We start from the raw sequence: 25,040 nt of genomic DNA on the forward strand, positions 1-25,040 counted from the left end.
TTCCCTACAGTACTGTAGCTCTTAAAAAATAGCCACTACTCCTGTGCAGTTGTGTTCTTCTGTACAAATCATATCAGCTTAGCAGAGAGAAGTAGTTGTTTGTTATTATTAAGAGAAAATTATCTAGGGCATTTATCACGACTGCAGTTGGATATAGCTGTAGAAGTCTTAGATTAGTACCGTCATCTCTAATTTCTTATATCCTGTTAGCTTCTGGAGAGAACCAGTGCAGTGGAGTATTTTTTTTCCTTGAGTTGCACTTTTGGAAGAATAATGTAAAGCTGCCACCTAGTGGTTTTGTGTGGTTTGTTGATGGTGCCGGTGGTGGATCTGGATTATTGCTGGTTTTGGTTGACTGCCTTTTGAGACAGCTCTGCTTTCTTATTTCCACATCTGGATTTTGCAGTAGGCTTCCTTCTCTTCCGGAGTTCCTTATCTCTTTCTCCTCTTTTGAGAGAAGAAAGAGCAGATGAGACAATAAACACAGAAAAAGTAGTGTTGTAGAAGGATTCTGCTATAACAAAGCCGGTGTCTGAAAGAATTCAGGTAGTAGAATACTTAATGCAGAGTAAAAGCCACCACTAACATCCAGCTTGTTAAACCTATAACTCACAAGTTCCTTTTTAGTTTGGTTAGTAAGGCCATCACAAGAATAGCTCTGCATCTTTTTCATACCACTAATGAAGCGGTTTTATGAAATTAACTGGGACTATTTTCTGATGCAAATCTACGTGCATTGCTGGAGATTCACAGTAACTACCTCTCATATAAGCTGTGGAATCAATTGTTGGTAATACTAGGTTGCTTGTAGTTTCAAATGAAACGTGTGTTTTCTCACTCATGCATCTACTGCAAATTCAGAAGAAAATTATTTTGTTTCGATGTCTTCCAAAATGATAGAAAGTATGGCCAGAAAAGACCGAGGGAGTGTTTTAGTTTTAGGTTTTAGATGTTAGTAGGCTGTTCGTATCAGGGTTTTTCACAGATATTTGACAATACCATGAATAGAACACTGTTTCCAGGTGTTAATGTTGACCTTAAAGTAAATCAAGCATAAATATTAATGTGTGAGAGTGCTGTTTCACAATATTTTATTTGTTTCCAGTGAATTTAGGAGACTCACTTCTTTGCTTTTCCATGTTTGTTATCAGTGTGGCTATTGGCAGGGATGAAGGAGAAATAGAAATTTATTATTGTTCTTTGTATTCAGGATGAAATAATTAATAAGGATTCAGGATAAAATAATTAATTTTCATGGGTGCCGTTTTCTCATAGGTCAAAGGAAACAGACTGGCAGCCTTATTTCACTACACGACTTGTTGACGACTTTGGCACTCATCTTCGAGTTTTCAGAAAAGCTCAGCAAAGAATAGCAGAGAAAGGTGATCAGATGAAAGGTAATGTACTGATTTCAATATTTTTTTCTTTGAATGTGAGTAGGCAGGTATCTTTTATGTGTGAAATATAGCTAGTTTTATTTTATAATTAAGATTTACTCTGAAGTTTATGATCTTTACAAAAAAGTATGTTTCTTTCTATTTTCTTTTGTATAGACCAAGCTGAGGAACTTGTAGATACATTCTTTGAGGTTGAAGTTGAAATGGAAAAAGAAGTCTGTCGTGATCTAGTCTGCACTTCTCCCAAAGATGAAGAAGGTCTCTCAATATTATCTTCTGAAGTTATTTTAGTGTAGCAGACTAAATGAAAATATTAACAATTGTGTTAACAGTATCAAATATACTGAAATCTTAGTATGTGACTTTGTATAAGTTTGTATAAGCTATACTGTAATTGTGTACATATGAGCTATACCTCTCTTCATTGGAAGAATGTTAGGGTAGAAATATGTTTTCTGGGAGGCAGAGGATGGCTTTGCAGATTGTTACTGATTTTTGTTAGAGCTGCCTTCCTTATCGCTATTGCATAGTCTTCATTTAAAAAAATCAGTTTATCTTTTTCGTAAAAGTGTGAAGGAGGGGAATAAAACCCCGTATATGGTAAATAAGGGAAAAATGTTAGAGTTAACTTTTTGGTTCTTGGAATTTGGCTTTCTTTTGTTTTGGTTTTGAGACTCTAGATCTGTCTCAGGTTTATATCAGTGCTGCTTTTCTTCAGTCTGAAAGATGTTACTGTGAAGCTTGAACTGTAAGAATATACGACTATATTTTAATGTCATTTTAAGGATTTATCTGTTAGTTTTTATGATGTCAGGTAAGGTGGGAAATAACGTAATATAAAATTGTGCTGAGAGTATTTTTGGTTTTGTTTTTTCTCCCTCCCTAGGATTCCTAAGGGATCTATGTGAGGTTTTACTGTATATATTGCTACCTCCTGGAGACTTCCAGAACAAGATCATGCGATACTTTGTCAGGGTAAGTACAGACTCTAAAAGCCATCGCAATTCTTTGGTTTAATGCCATCAGAAATTTTAGGTCTGAGCTGCCCTTCCTATTTTGTAAAATTTATCTAATTTAATATTAGGTTATTTTAAATACAGTACAACCTTGAAAAGTATTTAATAGTAGAGAACAGTTTGTGTGAAATTTTTTTGAAATTTTTTTGCTCTAGCAGTGTTAGAAAAGCATGACAAAATAGGTATTGTTTTTCTTGAGACAGTAACTTCTAATGTTAAGTGGAAGGGAATGTGCTAGTGCCTACTGAATTTTTTCTGTTATTACACATTTTTTATTTAGCGTCTACACAGTGATTTTTAAATTGTTGCAATTGTATTAGCTTTATGAATAAATGTATAAAAATGATTTATTGTATTTTGTTTTTCAGGAAATCCTCTCCCGAGGAATTCTTCTTCCATTAATAAACCAGCTCAGTGATCCTGATTATATTAATCAGTATGTCATATGGATGGTAAGATTTATAATGTTTACAGTGAATGATAATTCCCAAATATATTTCTATAAAACTTTTAACTTGTGTTTCCTGTAATCATGGCAGGCGGTATATGGTAGAAAAGATAACAGTGGATATATTGACAGAGATACGGAACTTATGGCTGCTGTACTAATTGGTTTCTGTATATACACACACACATACATACATATACGCACTCTATCTGTATTATACCTACGCTGTGCTGTGGTTGTTTGGCAAAAGTGGTCTGACTGAGGACAGATGGGTGGCAAAGCGTAAAGTTGAGTCCTCTGACTGTTTTACTTAGCTGTTCAGGAATTATGGCAGTAACCTTGGAAGTTTTTTTTCAGTATGTCCTTTAAAGCATAAGAGATTTTTAATTTTTTTTTTTTTCTTCTCTGCTAAGGAATTTCAGGGTGGTGTTTTTTTAAGGATATTTGTGGTAACCCTTAATAATTTAACTGAATGGGAAGAAACAAAGTCTTTACTTCCATATCTCTCCAATGCACCTGCAAAAAAACCCCAAAATACTTTCAAGTAAATATGCATATTAAAACTAATATAAAGAGAATATTTACACTTTAATTGAAGTTACTGACTATTTTTTTTGCAAAGCAAATTCTAACTTACTTGTAGTTTATCCTTTGTAGGTCACGAGTCAAGGTTTAATATTTTTTTTTTGTTTCCCCACGTTCTCTCTACATTTATCCATATATTTTAGTCTTAGAATGTGCATTCAAGTACTAAGCTGAAAACACCCTCAAAGTTCACAGTAAAAATTCTTACGTATGGAGTAAGAATTCAAGTGTACATGTACAATGTTTCCTTGTCTCCAGCTACCTCCGTTTATCTAGAAGTTTGCACTCTGCTTTTCTTACAGGAACCTAGCTTTAATATGAAAAAATATTGCTGCTCATATGGACCAAGCTTTTCAATTTTTGTTTCCCCTTTCCTCCTACGCGTGTTCTTTATTTGTAACTTGGCCTCATTCTTTATTTACTGAGCACTGCCCCCGGCTGCATCCAAAGATAGAATTCTGTGGTTTTTATAAAGCTGTCTGTTATGATGGTGATGTCCCAAATATTAATTTCCATAATCGCTTTCTGAGATGAGGATGTAAATGTGCTGGGAGAAAGATAAGGAAGAATAAATGCTTTCAAAAGCTTAATACAGGTCTTATGAAATGAAGATCGTTGCAGAAATTAAGGTCAGAAGTAGAGATGACTCAAATTCTTGTTGCTTTTGGAACCTTTGACATAAAATCAGATTTGAACGAAAAATCTCGATTTCTGAAAATGAGAACTTTAATTCCATGTTTCTAGGCACACCTTAGTTCTCTACTAATTCTCTAGCAATAAAATGTAAAGCTCCAATATAAAATTAGAAGTTAATCCAAACTTGTCTCTTCACTGTGAAGTTCACATATTTACAAAATGTTTGAAGTTCAAGTATTGTTCGTACTATTACTTTTTTAAAAGCAGATTTCTGTAAGGATTTTCCATTACCTTTGGTCAGAGGTATCCATCCACTCTTCTCATTTTCTCAGCTCATGCAGCTCATGTCAGTGCACTTCTGTGGTACAGACCAAGTATTACATTTCCATATCAAAGCGAGTGTTTATGAAGGATGTGGGTGAAGTGATTTTTTTTTTTTTTTTTTTTTTTGGTTTGAGATGGTAAAGAAAGACAGCATTAGAATTCAACCCTCTGCACCTGCATGCACGTGCTGTAAAGCTGCCAACCTTCCCCTGATCTCCATGCTGCATTCGCAACAGTTTTCAGTGATCTCAGCAGCACAGCAGGCTTCCTTCACTTACACAAATTCCTTTCAGTCCCCAGGACAGGTTCACCCTGTGCCAATACTGGGAAAAGAGTATGTAGTGAAATAACTTAATAGTATTTACCAGGTTATCTGAATTAGGGTTTCACAGAGGATATTAATTCAGTCATTTCCTATTTTTTTCCCCAGCAGGTTATGGTTACATTGTAGAATGTTTTAATTCTTTCTGTAATTCTGTATCTTAAGAAGCTGTTACCTTGGGAGCATGTATACTTGCAGGGGACCTCGGCAAAGCTGAAACCTCTTCAGTGGTCTCACCAGTTTCTGCCTACTTAGCTAAGGAGATGGGTTATAGCAGAAGAATCATAGAATTGTCTAGGTTGGAAGGAACCTTGAAGCTCATCAAGTCCAACTATCAACCTAACACTGCCAAAACCACCACTAAACTGTGTCCCTAAGCACCACGTGTACCTGTCTTTTAAATACCTCCAGGGATGACTACTCCACCGCTTCCCCGGGCAGCCTATTCCAATTCTTAACAACCCTTTCTGTGAAGAACTTTTTCCAAATAAGCATCCTAAACCTCGCCTGGTGTAATTTGAGACCGTTTCCTCCTGTCCTGTTTCTTGGGACAAGACAGATAGGGGAGAAGAGACAGACCCCCACCTCACTACAACCTCTTTTCAAGTAGTTGCAGAGAGCAATAATGTCTCCCCTCAGTCTCCTTTTCTCCAGTCTAAACAACCCCGGTTCCCTCAGCTGCTCCTTATAAGACTGGTGCTCCAGACCCCTCACCAGCTTCATTGCTCTTCTCTGGACATGCTCCAGGGAAGGTTGATTGGGTTTTGGACAAGATCTTAAGGAGGTTGATGCACTTTCCAGGTGTCTTTGTACTTCTTGAAAACAGAAAATGATGGTGTGAAATAGGTTTTGACTGTATGCATGCGTCCTCTTTCTTGGTCCATGTAAAATTTTAGTGTTGAAAGAAAGGTTTGGAAGCATCAAAGTGTTTTCAAAATACCACTTTTCAGTGCTGTACCAAAATAGTTCGTGTAATGAAAAATCAAGTAATGTGCTTTTACCTGTTTTGCATTATTCACACTGTAAAACTTTGTTTCAGATTCGTGATTCCAACTGTAACTATGAGGCCTTTATGAATATTATTAAATTAAGTGATAATATCGGAGAGTTGGAAGCAGTGAAAGATAAAGCAAGTGAAGAACTGCAATATCTTCGATCTCTAGATACAGCGGGAGATGGTTAGTGCTGTATTGTTTTTAAAAATATGAAACGCTTTTACCAGCATGATCTCTGAAGAATATTCCAAAAATTCAGAAAAGGAAAACTCTGATGCAGCATGATATAAAGTATTTTGTTATTTAAAAAATAAATAAATTGTATGCCAAGTGTTATAACTTAAATCTTCATATGTGGATTTTTAAAAAAGAAATAATATAGACTAATTGGTTAGGTATATGTACTTCCACTGCATTGAAACTTGCCTGACTGGTGGTTCTGAATTTCAGTAATACTTTAAGTATCAATGGGTGGTCAGGTAACTGTTAATCTGAAAACGGAAAGAGAAAAATACTTTTTACTGTTCACTTCCATCAGTTAACGTATTTAAACTGAAGAAACCCTTCTCTGTAAAGCTGATGTGTTTTATATGTGGTATGTCACTTTTTGTATGATATTTTTAGAACATTTCAGTACAAGAGTTTATTTACTCTTCTGCATTGCTTAATCCTCTTTGTTTTTGCTTTCAGATATCAACACTATAAAAAATCAAATAAACAGTTTATTATATGTTATTAAAGTATGTGATTCAAGAATTCAGAGGTTGCAGTCAGGAAAAGTAAGTGTTTTAGAATTTTTTTAAGTCTGAAAGAGTGAAATTGCAAATGACTTACTAGTTCGGTCTAGCTTATTAATTCCTGCATTTTGAAATGCAACTTGAAGTATGCAGTCCTAGGCATGCATTATACAAGTGAAGTTGGTCTTATATTTGCAGTTTAAGTATGGAAAGAATTTCTAAAGGTTCACATATTTCGAGTTTTTTGGATTCTGACTTCAGCAGTTTAGGTATGTCAGTACATCTTAAAACTATTCTTACCCTCTCAGTACAAGAGTTAAACCAAAATGTTACACAGATGCAAAGCATGTTTGTATTTATACACCTCGATTCAGTTCTGTTTTGCTGTTCCACTGCATACCTTGTGCTACTCAAACTTAGTCTTTGGCAAAGATCTCTTTTCTTGTTGATAATGGTACCACTTGCTGATTATTTTGTAGTGTCTTGTAGGCTCCATGTATTGCCTTTTGTCAGACATGGTTACCTCTGTAGTTCAATGAAAAACCTAAGTCAAACTGGATGTTAAATTTTAGAACCTAATGCTGTTCTTTTTTCTTGTTTTGTATTTCATTTTCTGTTTCAAGGCTGACAGAGCCTGTGTGTATTGTCTGTTAAAATGTTTTAGTATTCTGCAGCTGGATCCGGAAGCATTACTGTAATACCAAGAAATGTCATATTAACAATATTTCGTTTTCTGTTTTAAGGCTGACAGAGCCTGTGTGTATTATCTATTAAAATGTTTTAGTATTCTACAGCTGGATCTGGAAGCATTAATGTAATACCAAGAAATGTCATATTAACAGAAAAAATTTGGGCAGAGATGAATTTAAGTTGTGGTGACCTGCACCCTATTAAATTCTGAGATTAGTTCATCCTATTAAATCATTTTCGTGCTGATGTCACTGTTGGTGAGGGATTAGGGGTTAATTTGACCTGTATAGTATTACGTGAATGGTAGTGTTAAAAGCCAGCTTCCCATGTAGCAGAAATCATCTATGTTGAAGGCAAATAGTTATGAGACTATGACTTTATGATCTAGATCTTCACTCACTAGTGATTGTGAAAGTAATGAATCATTGAGAAATCTGCATTATTATCTGTAATGTAAATTATTTTTTACTACATCTGCTTTGTGATAAGCAGGAATTTTAAAATCTAATTTAAAATATAACACCTGTGAACACACTGAACTGTGTCTTACAGGAAATAGATACTGTGAAACTGGCAGCAAACTTTGGAAAACTTTGCACAGTCCCTCTGGACCATATTCTGGTAGACAATGTTGCACTACAATTTTTTATGGGTAAGTGTTAATTTATCTGAACTTTTTTATTTGTAAGGAATATGGTAACTCACAGGACTCTAACTCTTGAAATCACTGAATATAGGTGTCTCCTGAGAGCTAAATATGTTTAAGCCTCTTGCCAGAGGGAACCAAAACCTTTTTTTGCAAATCAGTCCATAATTAAGTGTTCAGAACACCATACTTGGGACTTACAAAAGCTTATATCAAGCTTGTTTCAATACTGATCTCTCTGTAAGACTGTTCTTGCAATGTTTCTTGGTCTGTCACGTAACGTTTGTTCTGTTTAGAACAGAATCATTGCAAGAATTGCTTAGAGATCTATAACCGGAATTACTCTGAAACTTACTGCAATTTTTAGTCTTACTTTTGCTGGTCTCACTGAAGCTAATCAAACTAAATGACTATAGATGTTAGATTGAAATTTAGAGGATTACAAGGGTACTGAGGGTTGTCTATTTGAGAAGCTAAAGTACAACAGTAACTTATGTACTGCTTTAGGTTTATCATATAATGAAGAAATTGATAGATGGATTAGTATAATTAATTTTTCATACTTTCTAATGCTTGATTCTATTCTGTGAATTAATTGGGCTGCTGATGGTCATTATTAAGAATATTGATCAGTCTTCGTGGTGGTGATAGTCCTTTTGATGCTGTAGATGCACGATTTGTTAGAATTCCAGTTCGAACTTCCTCTCAATTCGTATTGCACTCTACAAACCTGTTACATCCACAGAGTAATGATGGATTTACTTTTTAGATGTGCATTTTAGGATTCAGTGCTTAGTTTCTAGACTTTGCTCCCAATTTTGTTTACTGATTATCACCAATGTCCGTATAGTACTTTTTATTTTTTGAATTTAGGTGACAAGTATTCCAGATGTATAACCAGATCCTGGAGTTCTGTGTGGTTAACATCATAGAGAATTCTTATTCTAAGATGCACAACGATAACTATGGTTGTGTGGCGGCTGTTTTCTGTAGATTACATGCAGCAGACTGGTGGCCAAGCACATCTGTTTTTCTGGATGACAGTGGAAGGATACAGGGTTACGGCACAGCAACAGCTGGAGGTACTTCAAAGCCGGCAGAAAGATGGAAAACATCAGACTAATCAAACCAAGGGTCTATTAAGAGCAGCTGCATTTGGAGTTTATGAGCAATATTTATCAGAAAAGGTAGGAATAACTTATTTCTGCATCGTTTAGAATTTTTTGTTTGTACAGGTGCTTCTTTGGTAGTTAAGGCTACATTAATATGAAATGGATGTGATGTAGCACAAATTGTCTATAAGTTGATGTTTAACCCATTACTTGTGTATCTTTTCTCTCCTTATGTCAAGCAGTAAGAAAATGTCTTCCTCTTTTTGTTTTTTTTTTCCCCCTCTTCGTTTAAAAAGGCTCATACTGGCACTAACTGTCCTGTCAAATGCACTGAATGTGTTCCTCAGAAGCTGACTTCCTAGAATAGAGAAAAACTAGAGAAAATATGAAGACAGAATAAGAAATTCTGTCCCTTCTTATACTGTCCTTTCCCCTTCCTTTTTTCCTGTCCTCTGCTGCCCCTTCCCTGCCCCCAGAAGGAAATGTTTTCAAAAAGATGGAGCCCAATATTTGTACAAACTTGGATTAAAATTGGGGTTTCAAATGAAATAACTTCCTGTGCCTCTCTACAGCTGTCCATATAAATTGCTAAAAGATCACTGTTGGGTATCTTTCAATAAGCTAAGCTTGAATGCTTCCTGTAGTCTTGTAATAAGAGTCTTCTGTGAAAGAAAACACTTGTCAACTTGCTTTGACAAAGTATTTTTGTTCGGAATTTGTGTATGCATAAAAATCACCTTGCAACTCAAAAGTTTCCTTTAAATTATCCCTCAAATCCCTTGTAATGATAGAATAGTTTAAGTTGGAAGGGACCTTTTAAAGGTCATCTAGTCCAACCCCCCAGCAATGAGCAGGGACATCTTCAACTACAATCAGGTTGCTCAGAGCCCCGTCCAACCTGACCTTGAATGTCTCCAGGGATGGGGCATCTACCACCTCTCTGGGTAACTCTGCCACTGTTTCAGCACCCTCAGTGTAAAAAACTTCTTCCTTCCATCTAGTCTAAATCTTCCCTCTTTCAGTTTAAAACTGTTAGCCCTTGTCCTGTCGCAACAGGCCCTGCTAAAAAGTTTGTCCCCATCTTTCTTACAAGCCCCTTCTAAAAACTGAAAGACTGCAATACAATCTCCCCGGAGCCTTTTCTTCTCCAGGCTGAATAACACCATCTCTCTCAGCTTCTCCTCATAGGAGAGGTGCTCCAGCCCTCTGATCAGTTTTGTGGCCATCCTCTGGACCCACTCCAACAGGTCCATGTCTTTCTCATGCTGAGGGCTCCAGAGCTGGATGCAGTACTCCAGGTGGGGTCTCACCAGAGTGGAGTAGAGGGGCAGAATTGCTTTCCTCGACCTGCTGGTCATGTTTCTTTTGATGCAGCCCAGGGTACAGTTGGCTTTCTGGGCTGTGAGCACACATTGTCAGCTCGTGTCCAGCTTTTAATCCACCAGTACCTCCAAGTCCTTGTCACGAGGGCTGCTCTCAATCCCTTCATCCCCCAGCCTGTATTCATACCGGGGGTTGCCCCGACCCAGGTGCAGGACGCTGCACTACCCTGCACTTGGCTTTATTGAGCTTCATGAAGTTCACACGGGCTCATTTCTCAAGCCTGTCCAGGTCTCTCTGGATGTCATCCCGTCCCTCAGGTGTGTAAACTGCACCACTCAGCTTGGTGTCATCTGCAAACTTGCACTCAATCCCACTGTCTATGTCATTGATGAAGATAGTGAATAGTACTGGTCCCAATACCGGACCTCTGAGGGACACCACTCATCACTGATCTCCACCTGGACATTGATCTCCACTGATCTCCACCTGGACCACTACCCTCTGGATGTGATCATCGAACCAATTAACTCCTCATCCACCAAACAATCCACCCATGAAATCCATAGCTCTCCAAATAATTTAGAGAAGAGGATGTTGTGGGGGACTGTGTCAAAGGCCTTACAGAAGTCCAGACAGATGACATCTGTAGCTCTTTCCGTGTCCACTGATGTAGTCACTAGGCTGGTCAGGCAGGACTTGCTCTTGGTGAAGCCATGCCAGCTGTCTCAAATCACCTCCCTGTCCTTCGTGTGCCTTAGCATAGCTTCACAGAGGATCTGTTCCATGATCTTCCCAGGCACAGAGGTTGGTAGTTCCCAGGGTCCTCCTTTCTCCCCTTTTTAAAAATGGGTGCAATGCTTCCCTTTTTCCATTCGCTGGGGACTTCACCTGACTGTCATGACTTTTCAAATACCGTGGAGCGTGGCTTGGCATCTACATCAGCCAATTTCCTCGCGTCTCTGAAATGCATCTTGTCAGGTCAGACTTACATATGTTCAGGTTCTTCAGGTGGTCACGAACCCGATGTTCTCTTGCACTGGGAGGAACTTTGCTCCCCAAGTCCCTGTGTTGTGGTCCATCCACTCATGGTGCGTGGGGAGAGAGGTTGCCAGTGAAGACTGGCAACAAAATTGTTAAGTATCTCAGACTTCTCCTTGTCCATTGTTACCAGTTTTCCAGTCTTGTTTATTGGGGGGAAATGCCTTCTTTGACCTTCCTTTTCTGGCTGACATACCTGTAGAAGCCCTTCTTAATATTCTTGCATTCCTGACCCTGTCCCTACACAACCAGACAGCGTCCTTATACTCTTCCCAGGATACTGGTCTCTGCTTCCACTGCCTGTGCATTTCCTTCTTGCCTTTTAGTTTGACCAGCAGGTCTCGACTCAGCCACACAGGTCTCTTGCCTTCCTTTCTTGATTTCTCACACCTGGGTATTGAGAGCTCTTTTGCTGTGTGGAAAGTGTACTTAAAGATCTCCCAGCTCTGTTCCCTTGTCCCTGAGGACAGTTTCCCAGGGGGTCCTGTTGACGAACTCCTTGAACAGCTGGAATTTTGCTTTCCTACAATTCAGGGTCCTGACTTTGCTCTTCACCTGACTCACATCCCTCAGGACAGCGAGCTCCACCAGTGCATGATCACTGCAGCCCAAGCTGCCTCCAGTGTTGATGTCACTGACTGGCTCGCTTGCATTGGTCCAGTATTGCATCCCCTCTGGTAGGGCTGTCTATTAGCTGTCTTAAGAAGTTATCCTCAGTGCATTCCAGGAGTCACCTAGATTGCCTACAGGATGCTTCTCTTTCCGCATTGTTTCTTTCACTTTGTTTTTTCACCTCGGTAGTCTGTCGCCATGGTGGTCTAAAGACTGCGCAGAGGTTGCTCTGATGGGTTTTTGGGCTGACTGAATGCTCACCGGGTTGAAGTCAGAAGCCACCTAACACTGGAGCTATTCCAATGCTGATGAACTCAGCTGTGCTTAATAGATGAAGTGAGCTATGTTGGATCGGGTTCAGTGCTGGCTCCGTCTCTGTTACAGAAAAAGGGGAGAGTGTGTGAACTTGGGCCCATCTAAAAGAATGCTTAACGGGCAGTGGTTTGAAATATGTCATACCCAGGGAAAACGGGGAATCTGATGGCTGATATAGTTAGTAAGCTGGCAGCTGTAATAGCCTGTATAAAAAGCTACCATGATTACAGCTATTGGTAATCTCTAGAAATTGGTGGAGTTGACAAACTGTTAGCCTTTCCTCACGTGTTTCAGGACTTAATCCATTTACTTTCTTACTGGCTTGTTCTTCATTTCTGAATCCAGATCTTTATTCATAAATAAATAAAATCTTTTTTTAAGTCTGAGTGAATCTGGTTTAGATACTGCTTCCAAATAATGTGCATAACTTGTTTTTGAGGTGATTCTTTGTATTTAATCCTGAAACTTTTGAGTTTTAATACAAACTCTGAACTTATTTTTGGGCGCAGGAGGGGGTCTGACTCCTGTTGTGTGTTCTAGGCAGTTCTGGAGATACTCGTCAAGAAGAAATATAGTTTACTTAGAGGATTGCAGAGTTCTATTGGATTTTCTTTGTGAAAATAGGAGCTTTCTTATTTTTATGCTGCAAAAGTTGATTTGGATCTCTATGACAGGCATCTCCAAGAGTTAATATTGATGACAACTTAGTAGCAAAACTGGCAGAAACACTGAACCATGAGGATCCAACACCTGAAATTTTTGATGACATTCAGAGAAAGGTATACTCTATTCATCCTCGCTTTCATAAGAACTGTGAATGCTATAGAGTATTAAATGTCACTACAGCCATTGAAAAAGGGAGCAGGAACTCAAATATCTGAAACCTAAACCCTATTTTATCATTTTCCTGTTCTATAAAAATTATACCCTAAATTGCCAAGTTCGGTTTAGCCATAGACAGAAAGTGTAGGTGTCCTGTATGAAATTAATTATGAAGCACACTTTAGAATTATGAGATTATTATTTGTGTTTATGCACCAATTTAAGAAAACATGCCTGTGTAGAATAACAAAGTGGTCCAATTTTGGTCTGGTTTTAGCACTCTTTCAAAGTTGGATGTAAGCATGCTACCATGTTAAATTCTATATCTCTTTCCAGAAGTTAATTTGACTGTTCTGTTTCTTCAAGCCTGCATGGTGCGGCACTCAGAAGCAGCAAGTACTGAAGATAAAACAGACTTTTTACTGCCTGCTTACGTAGACTTTATCACTCAAGTCTAATACTATTTTTTTTTAAAGTGAATTATTAATATTCTGGCAGTAAATTATATACCTAGTCTGAGAGATTTTTATTTTAGGTCATTAACTTAATGTTCTCATTCGTGCTGAAAATTAGTGATATGAACTGTAAAACTTAGAATCACTCTATTGTACTTGAGGCTTACATTTAAGACTAATGAAGACACCTTGTGAAATCTGCATTGCTCAAAGTAGGTTACAAGGGCCTTGTGTGTAGTTTCTGCTGAAGAGCATAAATTTCTCAGAAACTGCCTTCCTCAGACCTGCATGATTTTTTTTTTTTGCGTTCTTACCAGGTGATAGCACTTGTACAAAGTGTTCCATGGAAAAAAAGTTGTCCTTAAAATATTCTAGAGTTGACATGAATATCCAAACATTATGAATTAATTCCCGCTACGTATAGATACACGTGTGTATATATTGTCATTGTATAGACTGTATAGATAACTTTTTGAGGTGGTGTGGTTGAATCTTTATGAGGTAGGGTTGTACTGTATTGGCTGAACTGGAAACTTACAGGAAAGTAGTATGCAGTGTCTTCCCTCCATTCCTTTCCCTCTTCTCACCTCTCCCCCTAAGTGTTTGCAGGTCTGCATTTATAGTTTATCAGAAAAGAAGGACTCTTGTTGTGAAGTGGGTAAAGACCAAATATGTTTATAGTGCAATTGGAAGGGTTATGAGGAGAGGAGGGAAACTTTTTCAGCTAATGTGCTACTTTCCTTCCTATACGTGCATGTCTCATGAGTTAGAAAGGTAATTTCTGAGTCTGTATTATACTTCTAGCAGAATTAGTTCTCATAACTTTTCCATTAAGAGTAAGCCTGAATTGAAATTTCACAACCTCGTGTTAGGGTTTTAAAGGAAACCCAGAGACACATAATAGAATGCAGAGATACATGTTGGTCGAGTAGAATTTATGAAAGCTTGTCTGATTAATTAAAAGATGTATAAGTATTTCTAAAGTTGACGTTTTTATTTCAATAAGGTGTATGAATTGATGCTGCGAGATGAAAGATTCTACCCTTCGTTCAAACAGAATGTGTTGTATGTGCGTATGTTAGCTGAGCTGGATATGCTGAAGGATCCCAGTTTCAGAGGATCAGATGACGGTGAAGGAGGTACGCTCTGTATCTGTAAGGGGGATTTCCTGGGACTGTTCTTTTTTCTGCTTTAAAATGAAAATAAGAAAATTATTTACACTGGTTTTGAGAAATCAAAAAGTTCGTGTAGTATCTCTGGTTAAAAATGTTTCCTCCTTGTGCTTTTTTTTTGTAAATTGTTGGGAGTCAAAATAGTTTTTTCTGTAGTAACTTTATTAATCTCATGTAATTTTTTTGTCAAGTCTTGGTAACAAGCGTGTTGCTAAAATAAGTATGCAATTCTTATATTCTCATTTTTTATTCAAAAATATTTGAGGTTCTTCAACATGCTGGGTTGTTTTAACACATAGCTTATTCTTCATCTGCAAATAGAAATTGAAAGTACATAGGAGATGCGCCTTTTTAAAGCAACTAAATTGTTCTTGTTAGCTGATGTACAAATCTAATGGAAATTTGTTTAGCCATTAAACTGACTGACTCCTTATTGAAGCAATTTCACGAAAAGGAATGATCTCTGGAGTATTTAATTCATATCTATAGCTGTATAAGCTTACATGCATTTTCCTTTAAGTGTCCTTATTGGAAACTTGAAGTACTTCTGTATTGGGCACAACATTTTGCCCAATGCCACAGTTGTGCGTTATTTTCCATAATGGTTTGTCTTTGCATTGTTATTTCTTGTGTGTGGCCCTACATTGGAGAAAATCTTCTAACCTGTTTTTTCCTTTTCCCTTTCCCACTGCTCCCAGAATCTTTTAATGGGTCTCCTACTGGCAGCATAAATCTGGTAAGAGCTTTGATATTTTTTTTTAATTATTATTACTTTTTCCCCTCAACAGGAAAGTGTTATAAAATAGTTTAAATTATGTGCGCCAGAGGTTTTACTTCACTGCAGTTTAATTCCTGAAAAAGTTCTGTGATCAAATTGAAGCACACATAAAGTATCAAATAATCTGTAAGATAAAACTGTCCCTTTTGTACTTTCCCCTGTGTTTAATGAAATTTTGCAGTGTTTCTCAGAGAAACAGTAATAATCTATAGTTAATCTATGCAAAGCATACTTTCGTATCTTTGTTAGTTTTTTTAAAATAGAAATAAATTTGGAGTTAGGTAATAATAGGTGAAAACAAATCCTTTGAAACTGAAATTGTGAAGGATTGAGTTAAAATAGACTGTAAAGTGAAGCAATTACATTTTTACAGGTTGGTTGTGGATTTTTTTGAAGTTAGGAGTTGATTTGGAAAGATAAAAGTATCTGGAGTTTATCTCTACAAAATATGAATATTTGTTTTGTAGTCTGACCAATTTCAAACTATTTTTGATACTATTTTTTTAAGCAGTTCTTGACTGGGTCAGTTTGTCAGAACCTTTTCTTTGTTACATGAGCATACCTAAATATTTGACATGTGCTTCTGCGTGTACTAGTGGTTGCATATGTATGAAGAGAACTCTATACTTCTACCAGACTTTTTCCAAATATCTGTCCCACATAGATCTTATTAGGTTTGAAATGTTTTAAACTGAAAATCAAATCACAGTCATTTAAAAAGGAAAAATCATAACAAAATTTGCTGTATTTCCTCCCCTCCCTCTTACTTGCTTCTTCAGTCGTTCATCTCAATGGCCAGTCTGGCCCAAACCACGACAAGACTATATGTAGAGAAGCCAAAGATATGCAAGGTTCAATTGTGCACAAGAGTATTTTTCCAAATCTTTTAGTTTTAGAAAAGTTTGCAATTTGCATCCCATTTCCTTATGTGATTCATAGGCCCTTCTAATTCATTTTTGGAAGATGCTGTAGCTCCTTAGGAGTTCCAGTGCATTGGTTATATCATACTTGCACGCAGAGGAATAGAGTTTATTTTGTAAAGGAACACAATTAACATAAATGTAAATGTGTTTCCATGTGGGATTTTTTTGTTTGTGGGGTTTGTTTAATTTTTTTTTTGAAGTTGGGATTTTTTTCCTATTGTTTTCCTCTTGTTTACATTTTGAAATAGGAAGAAAATGGGAGGTGGTCAGCTAATACGATTTACACAAACTCCTGTTTGATGCAGAAGGAAAACTTAATTTAGCTATGTTTTTATAAATTTACATACAATTCTGGTAACATTTCACAAGAGATTCCTTTGGACTAATCTTTTAAAAATATCTTTCAAATGTCTCTTAAGTACTTTTTCTAAGAATGTTCTGATATATTGAAGTCATGTTTTATGGATGGGGGTTTGTCATTGCAGTGGCTCATCTGGCTAGTGGTTATCTGCTGCTTTAGTTTCATGTGGCCTTTTCAAATTTAGCTAGAAGGTCTTAAAGCACTGTTGCAGTACAAATAGATATTTGCATGGGACACCTCAAAGTCTTTATTTTTGTTGTTGTTGTGAAAGGTATGTTAGCAGGATACGACATTTACAATTTTTATAAACAGTGAAGAACATTCTTGTAGAAGTGTGTAACAAAGTTCTGTTTATGCAGAAGAACTTTTGCTTTCTGTAGTCCATATTGTTCAGGGGTTTCAGTGCTTTTACAGGTGTTTGGATATTGGTAGATTAGTTTTTCCTGGCTGAATTCCATGTCAAGAGCAAATTTCTGTACACATAGTTTAGCTCCCTTGTGTTAGTTACATGAAGAAAAATAGACCTTGGAAAGGTTACTTCAGAGGTCAAGGAATTTCTGTACATTTAGCTAATGACAGTGCATTAAATAAGATTGGGTTGTGGTGTAATATTTTTGCCTTTTAATTAACTTGTGTTCCTGTGAAAATACCCAATGTCAAAGATATTAGATCATACTAAATACAAACTATTTGTTGGTTATATATTAAAGTTTTAACCATTTCATTTACTTGTAGTAATTGTTGCTGTATAGCGCCTTGCCACAGCAGTTGAGTGATTCCTAAAGTTTCCATTGTAAAATACATCCCCTGCAGTTTATGCTTTTATGCAGTTTATCTTACAGTTTATGCTGTAAGAATGTATTTTAAGATTATTTGGAAGAGAGGCTCAAAACTACTTTGAGGAAAAGTTACTTTACAAAAATGTCTTCTTAATTTCTGCCTTTTAATTTGACACATTAATCTACTATATTAAACCAGTGGGGCATATTTTGGGGGTATAAAACCATTGTGGAATATTTATAGACTCTTGCAGATTTCATCTAAATGGATCCATAATGTGAGCTTTACATGTTGCTTTTGCATTGAGTAAATAGAAGTTGTTACACAGGTGTTACATATCCAAGACCTTGAATGGCAGCAGAAATGGCTGGGTTGAACTTCTGGGAGTCATTAGTATATGTCAGCTTGAACCCCATTCAGTTGTCAAGAAGAAAACCCAACTGTCAGGGTGGCGATGAAGGGAGGCAGGAAAACAAGAAATAATGATGCCTTTTAAAAAACATAACAGTACCTTAATGTCAGTATTTCATAGCAGACAAAATATTAGAGCAGTTGCTTGTCTGTTACTAGGGACTGTTACTTGTCTTCTTTAATAACATCCCTTCCATCTTAGTGATAATCAAATCCTAGAGCTCTCAGAATATCAAGCATTTATCCAAGTTTCCACAAATCCTTGCCATTCATCAGTTTCAGGTGATATTCTGCTCTTAAATTTGGATGCTGCAGTATAGAGAACACCTTACAGGGTTATTGTTGTCCAAGGGTGACTTGCTTAAGAATGGACTAGGTCAGCGAAAGTCTAGCCCTATATCCAACAATGACCAAAAGCTAGTGTCTAATGAAGATTATAGGATACTTTACCAGAATACTCCCCAGCATATTGTAACTTACACATTTGGGAATTCTTGAGGTAAAGATGATGCCTGCTTTCAAAATATTTTTACATTAATTAGTCTGTTTTACCATTGAACAGACATAAACTTTTAGCACTATAACATGCAGTGGCAAAACAGTTTTCCCAACTGGGCTTCTTTCTTCTACCTTTTTTCAATCTGGGACTTTTGTACTTTAAGTGCACAAGCTGTGTCGTAAGATATTTAGGAAACTCCTTACTGTAATACATGTTGAAATACAGTGTGTTCAGACCCTTTTAACGATGCCATTTATTCAGTATCTAGACTTTCTAGCAGAAATGTTATTCCACTCGCCTTCCGTGGTTGATATTTAGGCAGAGACTGATTGGGGTGGTTAAGGCAGAGAAGAGCCATTCCCTTTAGAGAGCTTGAGGAGGAAGGAGTGAAGTATCGCATTGGGATATCATGGAGATAATAGATTCAGATGAAGAAGGGGCAAGAGCAGTCTTTAAATAATTTACGTTTTCAAGTTCAACCTGTGTTGTGATTGTAATCACATAAGATTTTGGAAACTTGATTGATGTATATTGAGGTTTTATTTTGATGCAGGTATGGCCCTGCTACCCAGTAGGTCCCATTCTAGGTCACTAGTTGTGGCAACTCACTATTAAACTGGCTTGGTTAAATTATAAAAGATAGCCGATAGATGCATATTCATTCTGAATGTGTATCTGTGAAGAATTTTATAATTTTGCGGTAAAATATATAAAGTCACTGGGATCCCAGTGCCTGTGAATTCTACTTAAGTAGTTCCATCTTTTTTTTTTTTTTTCTCAGCCTGATAATTTAAGATTAGAATTGCGTGTAGTGGCCCATCCTCCATTTCTCTCAGTTCAATATTGAAGTTTTTCACTCCACAATCTCGCAGAGCTTTATTATGTTAAATCTTAGTAGTCAGATGTATTTATTTTAAATAATAGTAAAGCTTCTCTAAAACACCCGTGAGGCTTCTTTTGATCCCACTAATTATTGAGTAGGGAGACAGGGCGTTAACCGGCGAAGGATGTACCTGTTTGGTTTTTTTACGAGGGAAAACATTTCTGAGAGAAGTGTTTGCTGTTTTCTACATACAGAAGACAAATTATTCAACTTTTACTGCACTGTAACCTTTGTGTAGTGCTTTAAGTCAGTTGAAAGAAAACAGAATGGTATAAAGATAAACCCAAAAGATCAGTTATACGACATCTGTGTCTCCACAGTTGGGTGCTGTGATTTTTGGGGGATTTTTTTTTTTTTTTGTAACACTTAGTAAAAGACTATTTGTATCTGTACTTCTGTGAGAACTGAGATATCAAATGAAAGTGGCAAATATGTTGAAGTAATCGCAAAACTATGCAAAACTGGTAGGGGAAATGAAGGACCCTACACTCTGTAAAAGAAAGCTTTAGTAATCAGGTAATACCAACACTTATTTGCATTTTTACAGTGCATTAAGCTATTCTATTAGTGTAGTGAACTGAAAGTTTGAAAATTAAATTGATTAATCAAAAAGCATCTCTCAAATGAGACGTATCTGTGATATTATTCTCTCTTGCCCATTTCTTCCTCCTCCCCTCTCTTCCCTACCCTGCAGTCTTTAGATGACCTTTCAAATGTCCCTTCTGATGAGACAGTTCAACTCCATGCATACATCTCAGATACTGGTAAGTGAATCTGTTATGATGGCTGCTTACTTGTTTTCCACCATTTATTTTGAGTTTTTTGATATTACAGGCCCTTGAAATCCTAATCCTTTCATTTTTTTAAGCTCATAAAACATTTTAATTCATGTTTCCCATGAAGTCTTTGTAATGGAAATCCTTACAGAATTGGTGCTGTAGGTCATAGACTATGTATCTGTACTTACAATGTGATTTAATTTTTGTTATTTATGGTATTGTTATTTTTCCTATCTCTGGAGTATTGTTCATTAATCTTAATATTGAGTAGCATTTATTTTCAAAAAATATTTAAAGAGCAAATTCTACGCGCCATCTCTTTTTTTTTTTTTTCTAGTCAAACAATTCTAGATCTTGACTGGTTAATTCTCTTACTATAATATTTTCCCCTAATTTTTCTGCTTCCTTATTGACTTAGCTTAATTTAAGGCAGTGGCTTCAGTCTTTACAGTGGTGGTGGGTTTGGTTATCTTTTTAAAATCATTTGCCTAGTAATGAATTAAAAATTTCTGTGAGAAAGAATACAACTACTTGACACTTTAATTAAACTCTGTTACTCCATCCCAGTGTGAGAGCATGGTGCAATTCACCTCTTGTGTAGTCAGTCTTCAGGGAAGGGAAAAAATGGTTTAAAAGTTAAGAGTCACAATTTTGCTTTTTAATTAAAATGGTGTGTGATACTTTTTTCTGAATTAAACTTAGAAGTTTCATTGTTTTAATCTAAGAAAAAAGGTAAACTTAGAACCACACGAATCATGTTAAATTTATAGACTTAATGGCAGCGTGTATTGATAACTCTCACCTTGACCCTGTGAATCCATAATACTCCAGTTGAACCAGGGGATAGGTACAGGTTCATATTGTAAAACAGGATTAAACTGGACATCTTCCTCTTCACCTCATGTTTGAACAAGAAATACAAGTACCTGCTTTCTGGATGCTACAGGCAGTAGGTGCATATTGCATCTCTGTGCAGGCTCCTTTCCTCTGCTGATTACCTCTTTTTACTGTGCTTGTGGGATGTATACAAGATCTTCTCCACAATCTTTGAGGATTCACCTTGTCTTGTGTTGCAAAATAAATGCCGATTAAAAGACTATGACATAAGAGGCGGCTGGGACAACTTCTTTCTTCTTCTGCCACTCCTGTCCTGAAGTGGTACTCGTAAAGGTGCAAATCCGCAGCGCCCCTAAGACGTGGTCTGGTGGCAGTACAGCAGAGCGGTCAACATGAGTTTAGAGAATAGGGCTTGCTCAGCATTCGTGGGACTGGGGTTTCCCAGCTTCATTCTCTGGACAGTATTTTGGCAGCATCCTGACTGCCTGCTCTTTTGTCTTGGGGTTCAGCTCTCAATATTCTTCTTCTAGAGAGTAGATAGCAAAGAAAAGATGCTCCATGCCCACTGCTCACCTTGCTAGTGAGTAATTCTTACACTGTCAGCAGCTGCCCCTATCCTAGAGGTGCTCCCTGGCGGCTTAGATCTCAGCATTATACTTGAGAGAAGTCAAGGCTAGAAGCACAACAGAGGTTGGAGCTGATGATTTTTTAGGAGAAGTGTATTTTATGAAGTGTGGGTACATTGAGAAATTCACAAAACTTGATTAAAAAGTATTTTCATCTAGCCACTGGAAAATTGTGGTTACTGGGTATTGGCTCAATACTTAGAGATACAACATGTTACCAATTTACACAGTGTGCAGTGTAAACAATATTGCTTCTAGGTTATTCTGTAGATTAGGCAGAAGTTTTTGAAACGAACTCTATACTGGGAGGAATTCTGTGGTGGAGGAATGTCCAAGAGAACTTAAATTTTCAGTGGAAAACAAAAAGTTGTTTGCTTCTATTTAAGATAACTATCTGTGTTCTTTCCATTTATAAATTGGCTTCTCTGTAAAATGTATGTATGTGTGTACACACACAGAATACATTTGTGCATGTGTATATGTTGTTTCTGTTGACTTAGAGTGGGGGTGATATTTTTTATCTTAGTTAATAACAAACTGGTGATGTTAATAACAAAATTGCTTAAAGCTTGCCAGCATTGTCTTTTTTATTTACAGAATATTTGATAGACAAACTTTTGCAATATGATTAGAGTACTTTGCAGACTGGAATTTCTTCAGGTTTCACTGTTCTCTTTCACCCATATCTTGAGTTCCTTTATTAAAATTATTTTTTAAAAGATCTATTCACTATTCTTAAAAGTTGAAATCTTTTCTGTTCTTTTGTATTTTGCATGTGATTGAAACTTGTCTAACTTTAAGACTGCTTAATCTCTGCATTTAAGTTTACATAATAAGTTTCTGGAGGGTATCACTTAAACGGTGTTTTGGATAAAGGGATGGCTTACTCTTCTGCTTGCATGTCCATTTTTGTCTCTCAAGTCTGTCATTCCAGACATTTCTTCACTTCACGTTTGTGTCCTTTCGTCTTCCTTCTTTCTGTTTGTTCCTTTTTTATTTTTGTTTTTAAACTACTAGTCTATGCTGACTATGACCCATATGCTGTGGCAGGAGTGTGTAATGATCACGGCAAGACATATGCACTGTATGCTATCACGGTCCATCGGCGAAATCCAAACAGCGAAGAGACATGGAAGACATATCGACGCTACAGTGACTTCCATGACTTCCACATGAGGATCACCGAGCAGGTAATTAATCTCATAGAAATCTTTTAAAGTTTGTTTGAAAGGTGCTTTTTCTGTGTGATGGTATGGCATGAGTATTGGCTTTCTCAAAGTGACTTAAGATGTGGAGTTACAGCACCATGGTTTTTTTCCATTAAAGTGTACTATTTTTACCATATATATTATACGTTCTTTGTACTGAACAGTTTACAGGTGCACGATTGTATAGTTTAGTACCTTATGGCTATGTAATTGCTCTAACAAAAGGAAATGGAACTTAGAAAGCTTTCCCCCCCACCCCCCTTTGCTTAATTTTACTTAAAAATGTTTGTATGGAAGTGCTATTGGTCTCAAACAGTGGCATATTTCATTTGTTATATTTGTCACAGAGATTAAGAAATAAAAACTGAGCTTGGGAAATAGGTATTCGGGTTTTAAGTGAAATGTTAAGGATTGGTGGAGTCTCAAAAGGGACAGCTGTTGGCAGTTTAGTGTACTGCTATACAATCTGCCTTTTATTGCTGTACTTGTATTCTCAGACTCTTAACCCTCTGAAAATGAAAGAAGAAAAAATAGACTTGTAATTCACCAGCTGGTACAAAGTAGAACCTGCTGACATGATAAAGCGTCGAAAATGCAGTGCTTTTAAAAGAGGAGGGTGAAACGCTTTTAAACCAAGCCTTTGGAGAAGTCAGATTTGACTGCATAACCTTTGAACTAGTCAGAAGTGTTGAATTACATCCCTTTACTCTGTTATTAATAGAGAGGCATAGAGAGCAAATTTTGTGCAGGTAGGTTAGCACTGTAAAGTCTCAACAGTAGTAAAAATGGAAAAGGCTTTATTGAAAAAGCAAACATTGTGTTGAATATTTGCGTTAATTATAAAGGAAGTCTGACTTCCCTTTGAATTTCTGGCTACCTTAGTGTGCTGTCAAGAAATTTGAAATACCTATTTTTGTACTCTCTTCAAATTGATTTTTTGGTTTGGTTTTGTTTTTTTTTTTTTTTTTTAAATTAACTCACTGTTTTGAAGAATCCCTGACCTTTTGAAACAGGTATGGGTTCCCTGACCTTATAGTGAGTTAATGTTCTGCTGATACAGGGCAGTCATTAAAACTGACCTACTAGTAAATAACTAGAAAAAAAAAGGCAGAAGCAAAAATCTTCAAAATATGAAATCTGAGTTCCTTGAATTTACAGAAAATGCAAACATTATCCTCCAGCACTAAGATTTCAAGAAGTAGAGAAATTCCTGTGCTTCATTGTAGCATCTCAGAAACTCCCAACAACTTTGCTTTGTTTTGATAATAAAATAAACATTCCTACTGATTTTATGAGCACAGGAATGTCACTGATACACTGAACACCCTTCTTGTGTGCTTATCTGAGACATTTTTATTTACATGTTAAGGTTAAAGGTTAGAATCTCCTATTTAAAATTAATAGGAAGGACAGGGATTATTGTTTGTTTTTCAGAGAAAATAGGTTCTTTATTCAAAATAGAATTGGTTAGCTGTGCATAGTATCTGTATGAGCCTTTTGCCTTAAAGTACTGAACAGATTCACACTGGTTTCTTCAGTCAGTAATGTAATAAATATCATTTGAAATAGGTATCTATATTTAAAATAGAGGCTGTTCTTTGCTTGCATTGCTTCTGTTTAGATGCAAGTACCCAAATAAAAACTAGACCATCTTATGTTCAGTTATTTTCCCACATTACCTATTTGCAAGGGAATGGGATGTGTAAAGTTGACATCACAGAATCATAGAATGGTAGGGGTTGGACGGGACCTCTGGAGATCATCTAGCCCAACCCCGTGCTAAAGCAGGTTCACCTAGAGCAGTTTGCACAAGATTGCGTCCAGGCAGGTTTTGAATGTCTCCAGAGGAGGAGACTCCACAACTTCTCTGGGCAGCCTTTTCCAGTGCTCTGTCACCCTCAATGTAAAGAAGTTTTTCCTCATGTTGAGATGGAACTTCCTGTGTTCCAGTTTGTGCCCATAGTTATTTGGTGCTTCCTCAGGCCATAAACATTATGAGCTTTGTGACCTTCCAAAGTTCAATGATGTCTGCAAAAAGACACCTTGCAGGGACCGAATGGAATCACTCTCTCATTAAATCTGTAATTTTGTGGTCTTCTTTAGAGATAAAAGGATACAGTATTTTCCAGGTTGTTTCTTAAAGCCTAGTTACTATACTTTTCTCTCTTTACCTCATTTAGAATATTATTTATTATTTACAGGAATTTTGGATTCTATATGTGGATAATCCTGATTCTTTGAGTGTTGTTCTTGTCACTTTCTTATTTTTGTGCATTGTAGCAGAGATGTTCAACCTTCTTAAGTGTTAGG

At 36.8% G+C, this 25,040-nt stretch overlaps 1 protein-coding gene across 1 annotated transcript in view; it reads left to right on the plus strand.

Annotated features, from left to right (window-relative positions):
* SNX13 (sorting nexin 13) overlaps positions 1-25,040 on the plus strand; it is a 48,531-nt gene that overhangs the window by 12,408 nt on the left and 11,083 nt on the right. Inside the window, exons 5-17 of the mRNA XM_009879565.1 lie at positions 1,276-1,397; positions 1,554-1,655; positions 2,284-2,372; positions 2,782-2,865; positions 5,768-5,906; positions 6,414-6,502; positions 7,703-7,802; positions 8,790-8,983; positions 12,871-12,975; positions 14,480-14,612; positions 15,344-15,381; positions 19,975-20,044; positions 22,540-22,712. Coding sequence (XP_009877867.1) covers positions 1,276-1,397; positions 1,554-1,655; positions 2,284-2,372; positions 2,782-2,865; positions 5,768-5,906; positions 6,414-6,502; positions 7,703-7,802; positions 8,790-8,983; positions 12,871-12,975; positions 14,480-14,612; positions 15,344-15,381; positions 19,975-20,044; positions 22,540-22,712 — 1,438 coding nt within the window. The remainder of the gene's footprint in view (positions 1-1,275; positions 1,398-1,553; positions 1,656-2,283; positions 2,373-2,781; positions 2,866-5,767; positions 5,907-6,413; positions 6,503-7,702; positions 7,803-8,789; positions 8,984-12,870; positions 12,976-14,479; positions 14,613-15,343; positions 15,382-19,974; positions 20,045-22,539; positions 22,713-25,040) is intronic.

This window comes from Charadrius vociferus, unplaced genomic scaffold, assembly GCF_000708025.1.
Source record: "Charadrius vociferus isolate BGI_N301 unplaced genomic scaffold, ASM70802v2 scaffold262, whole genome shotgun sequence".
NCBI lineage: Eukaryota > Metazoa > Chordata > Aves > Charadriiformes > Charadriidae > Charadrius > Charadrius vociferus.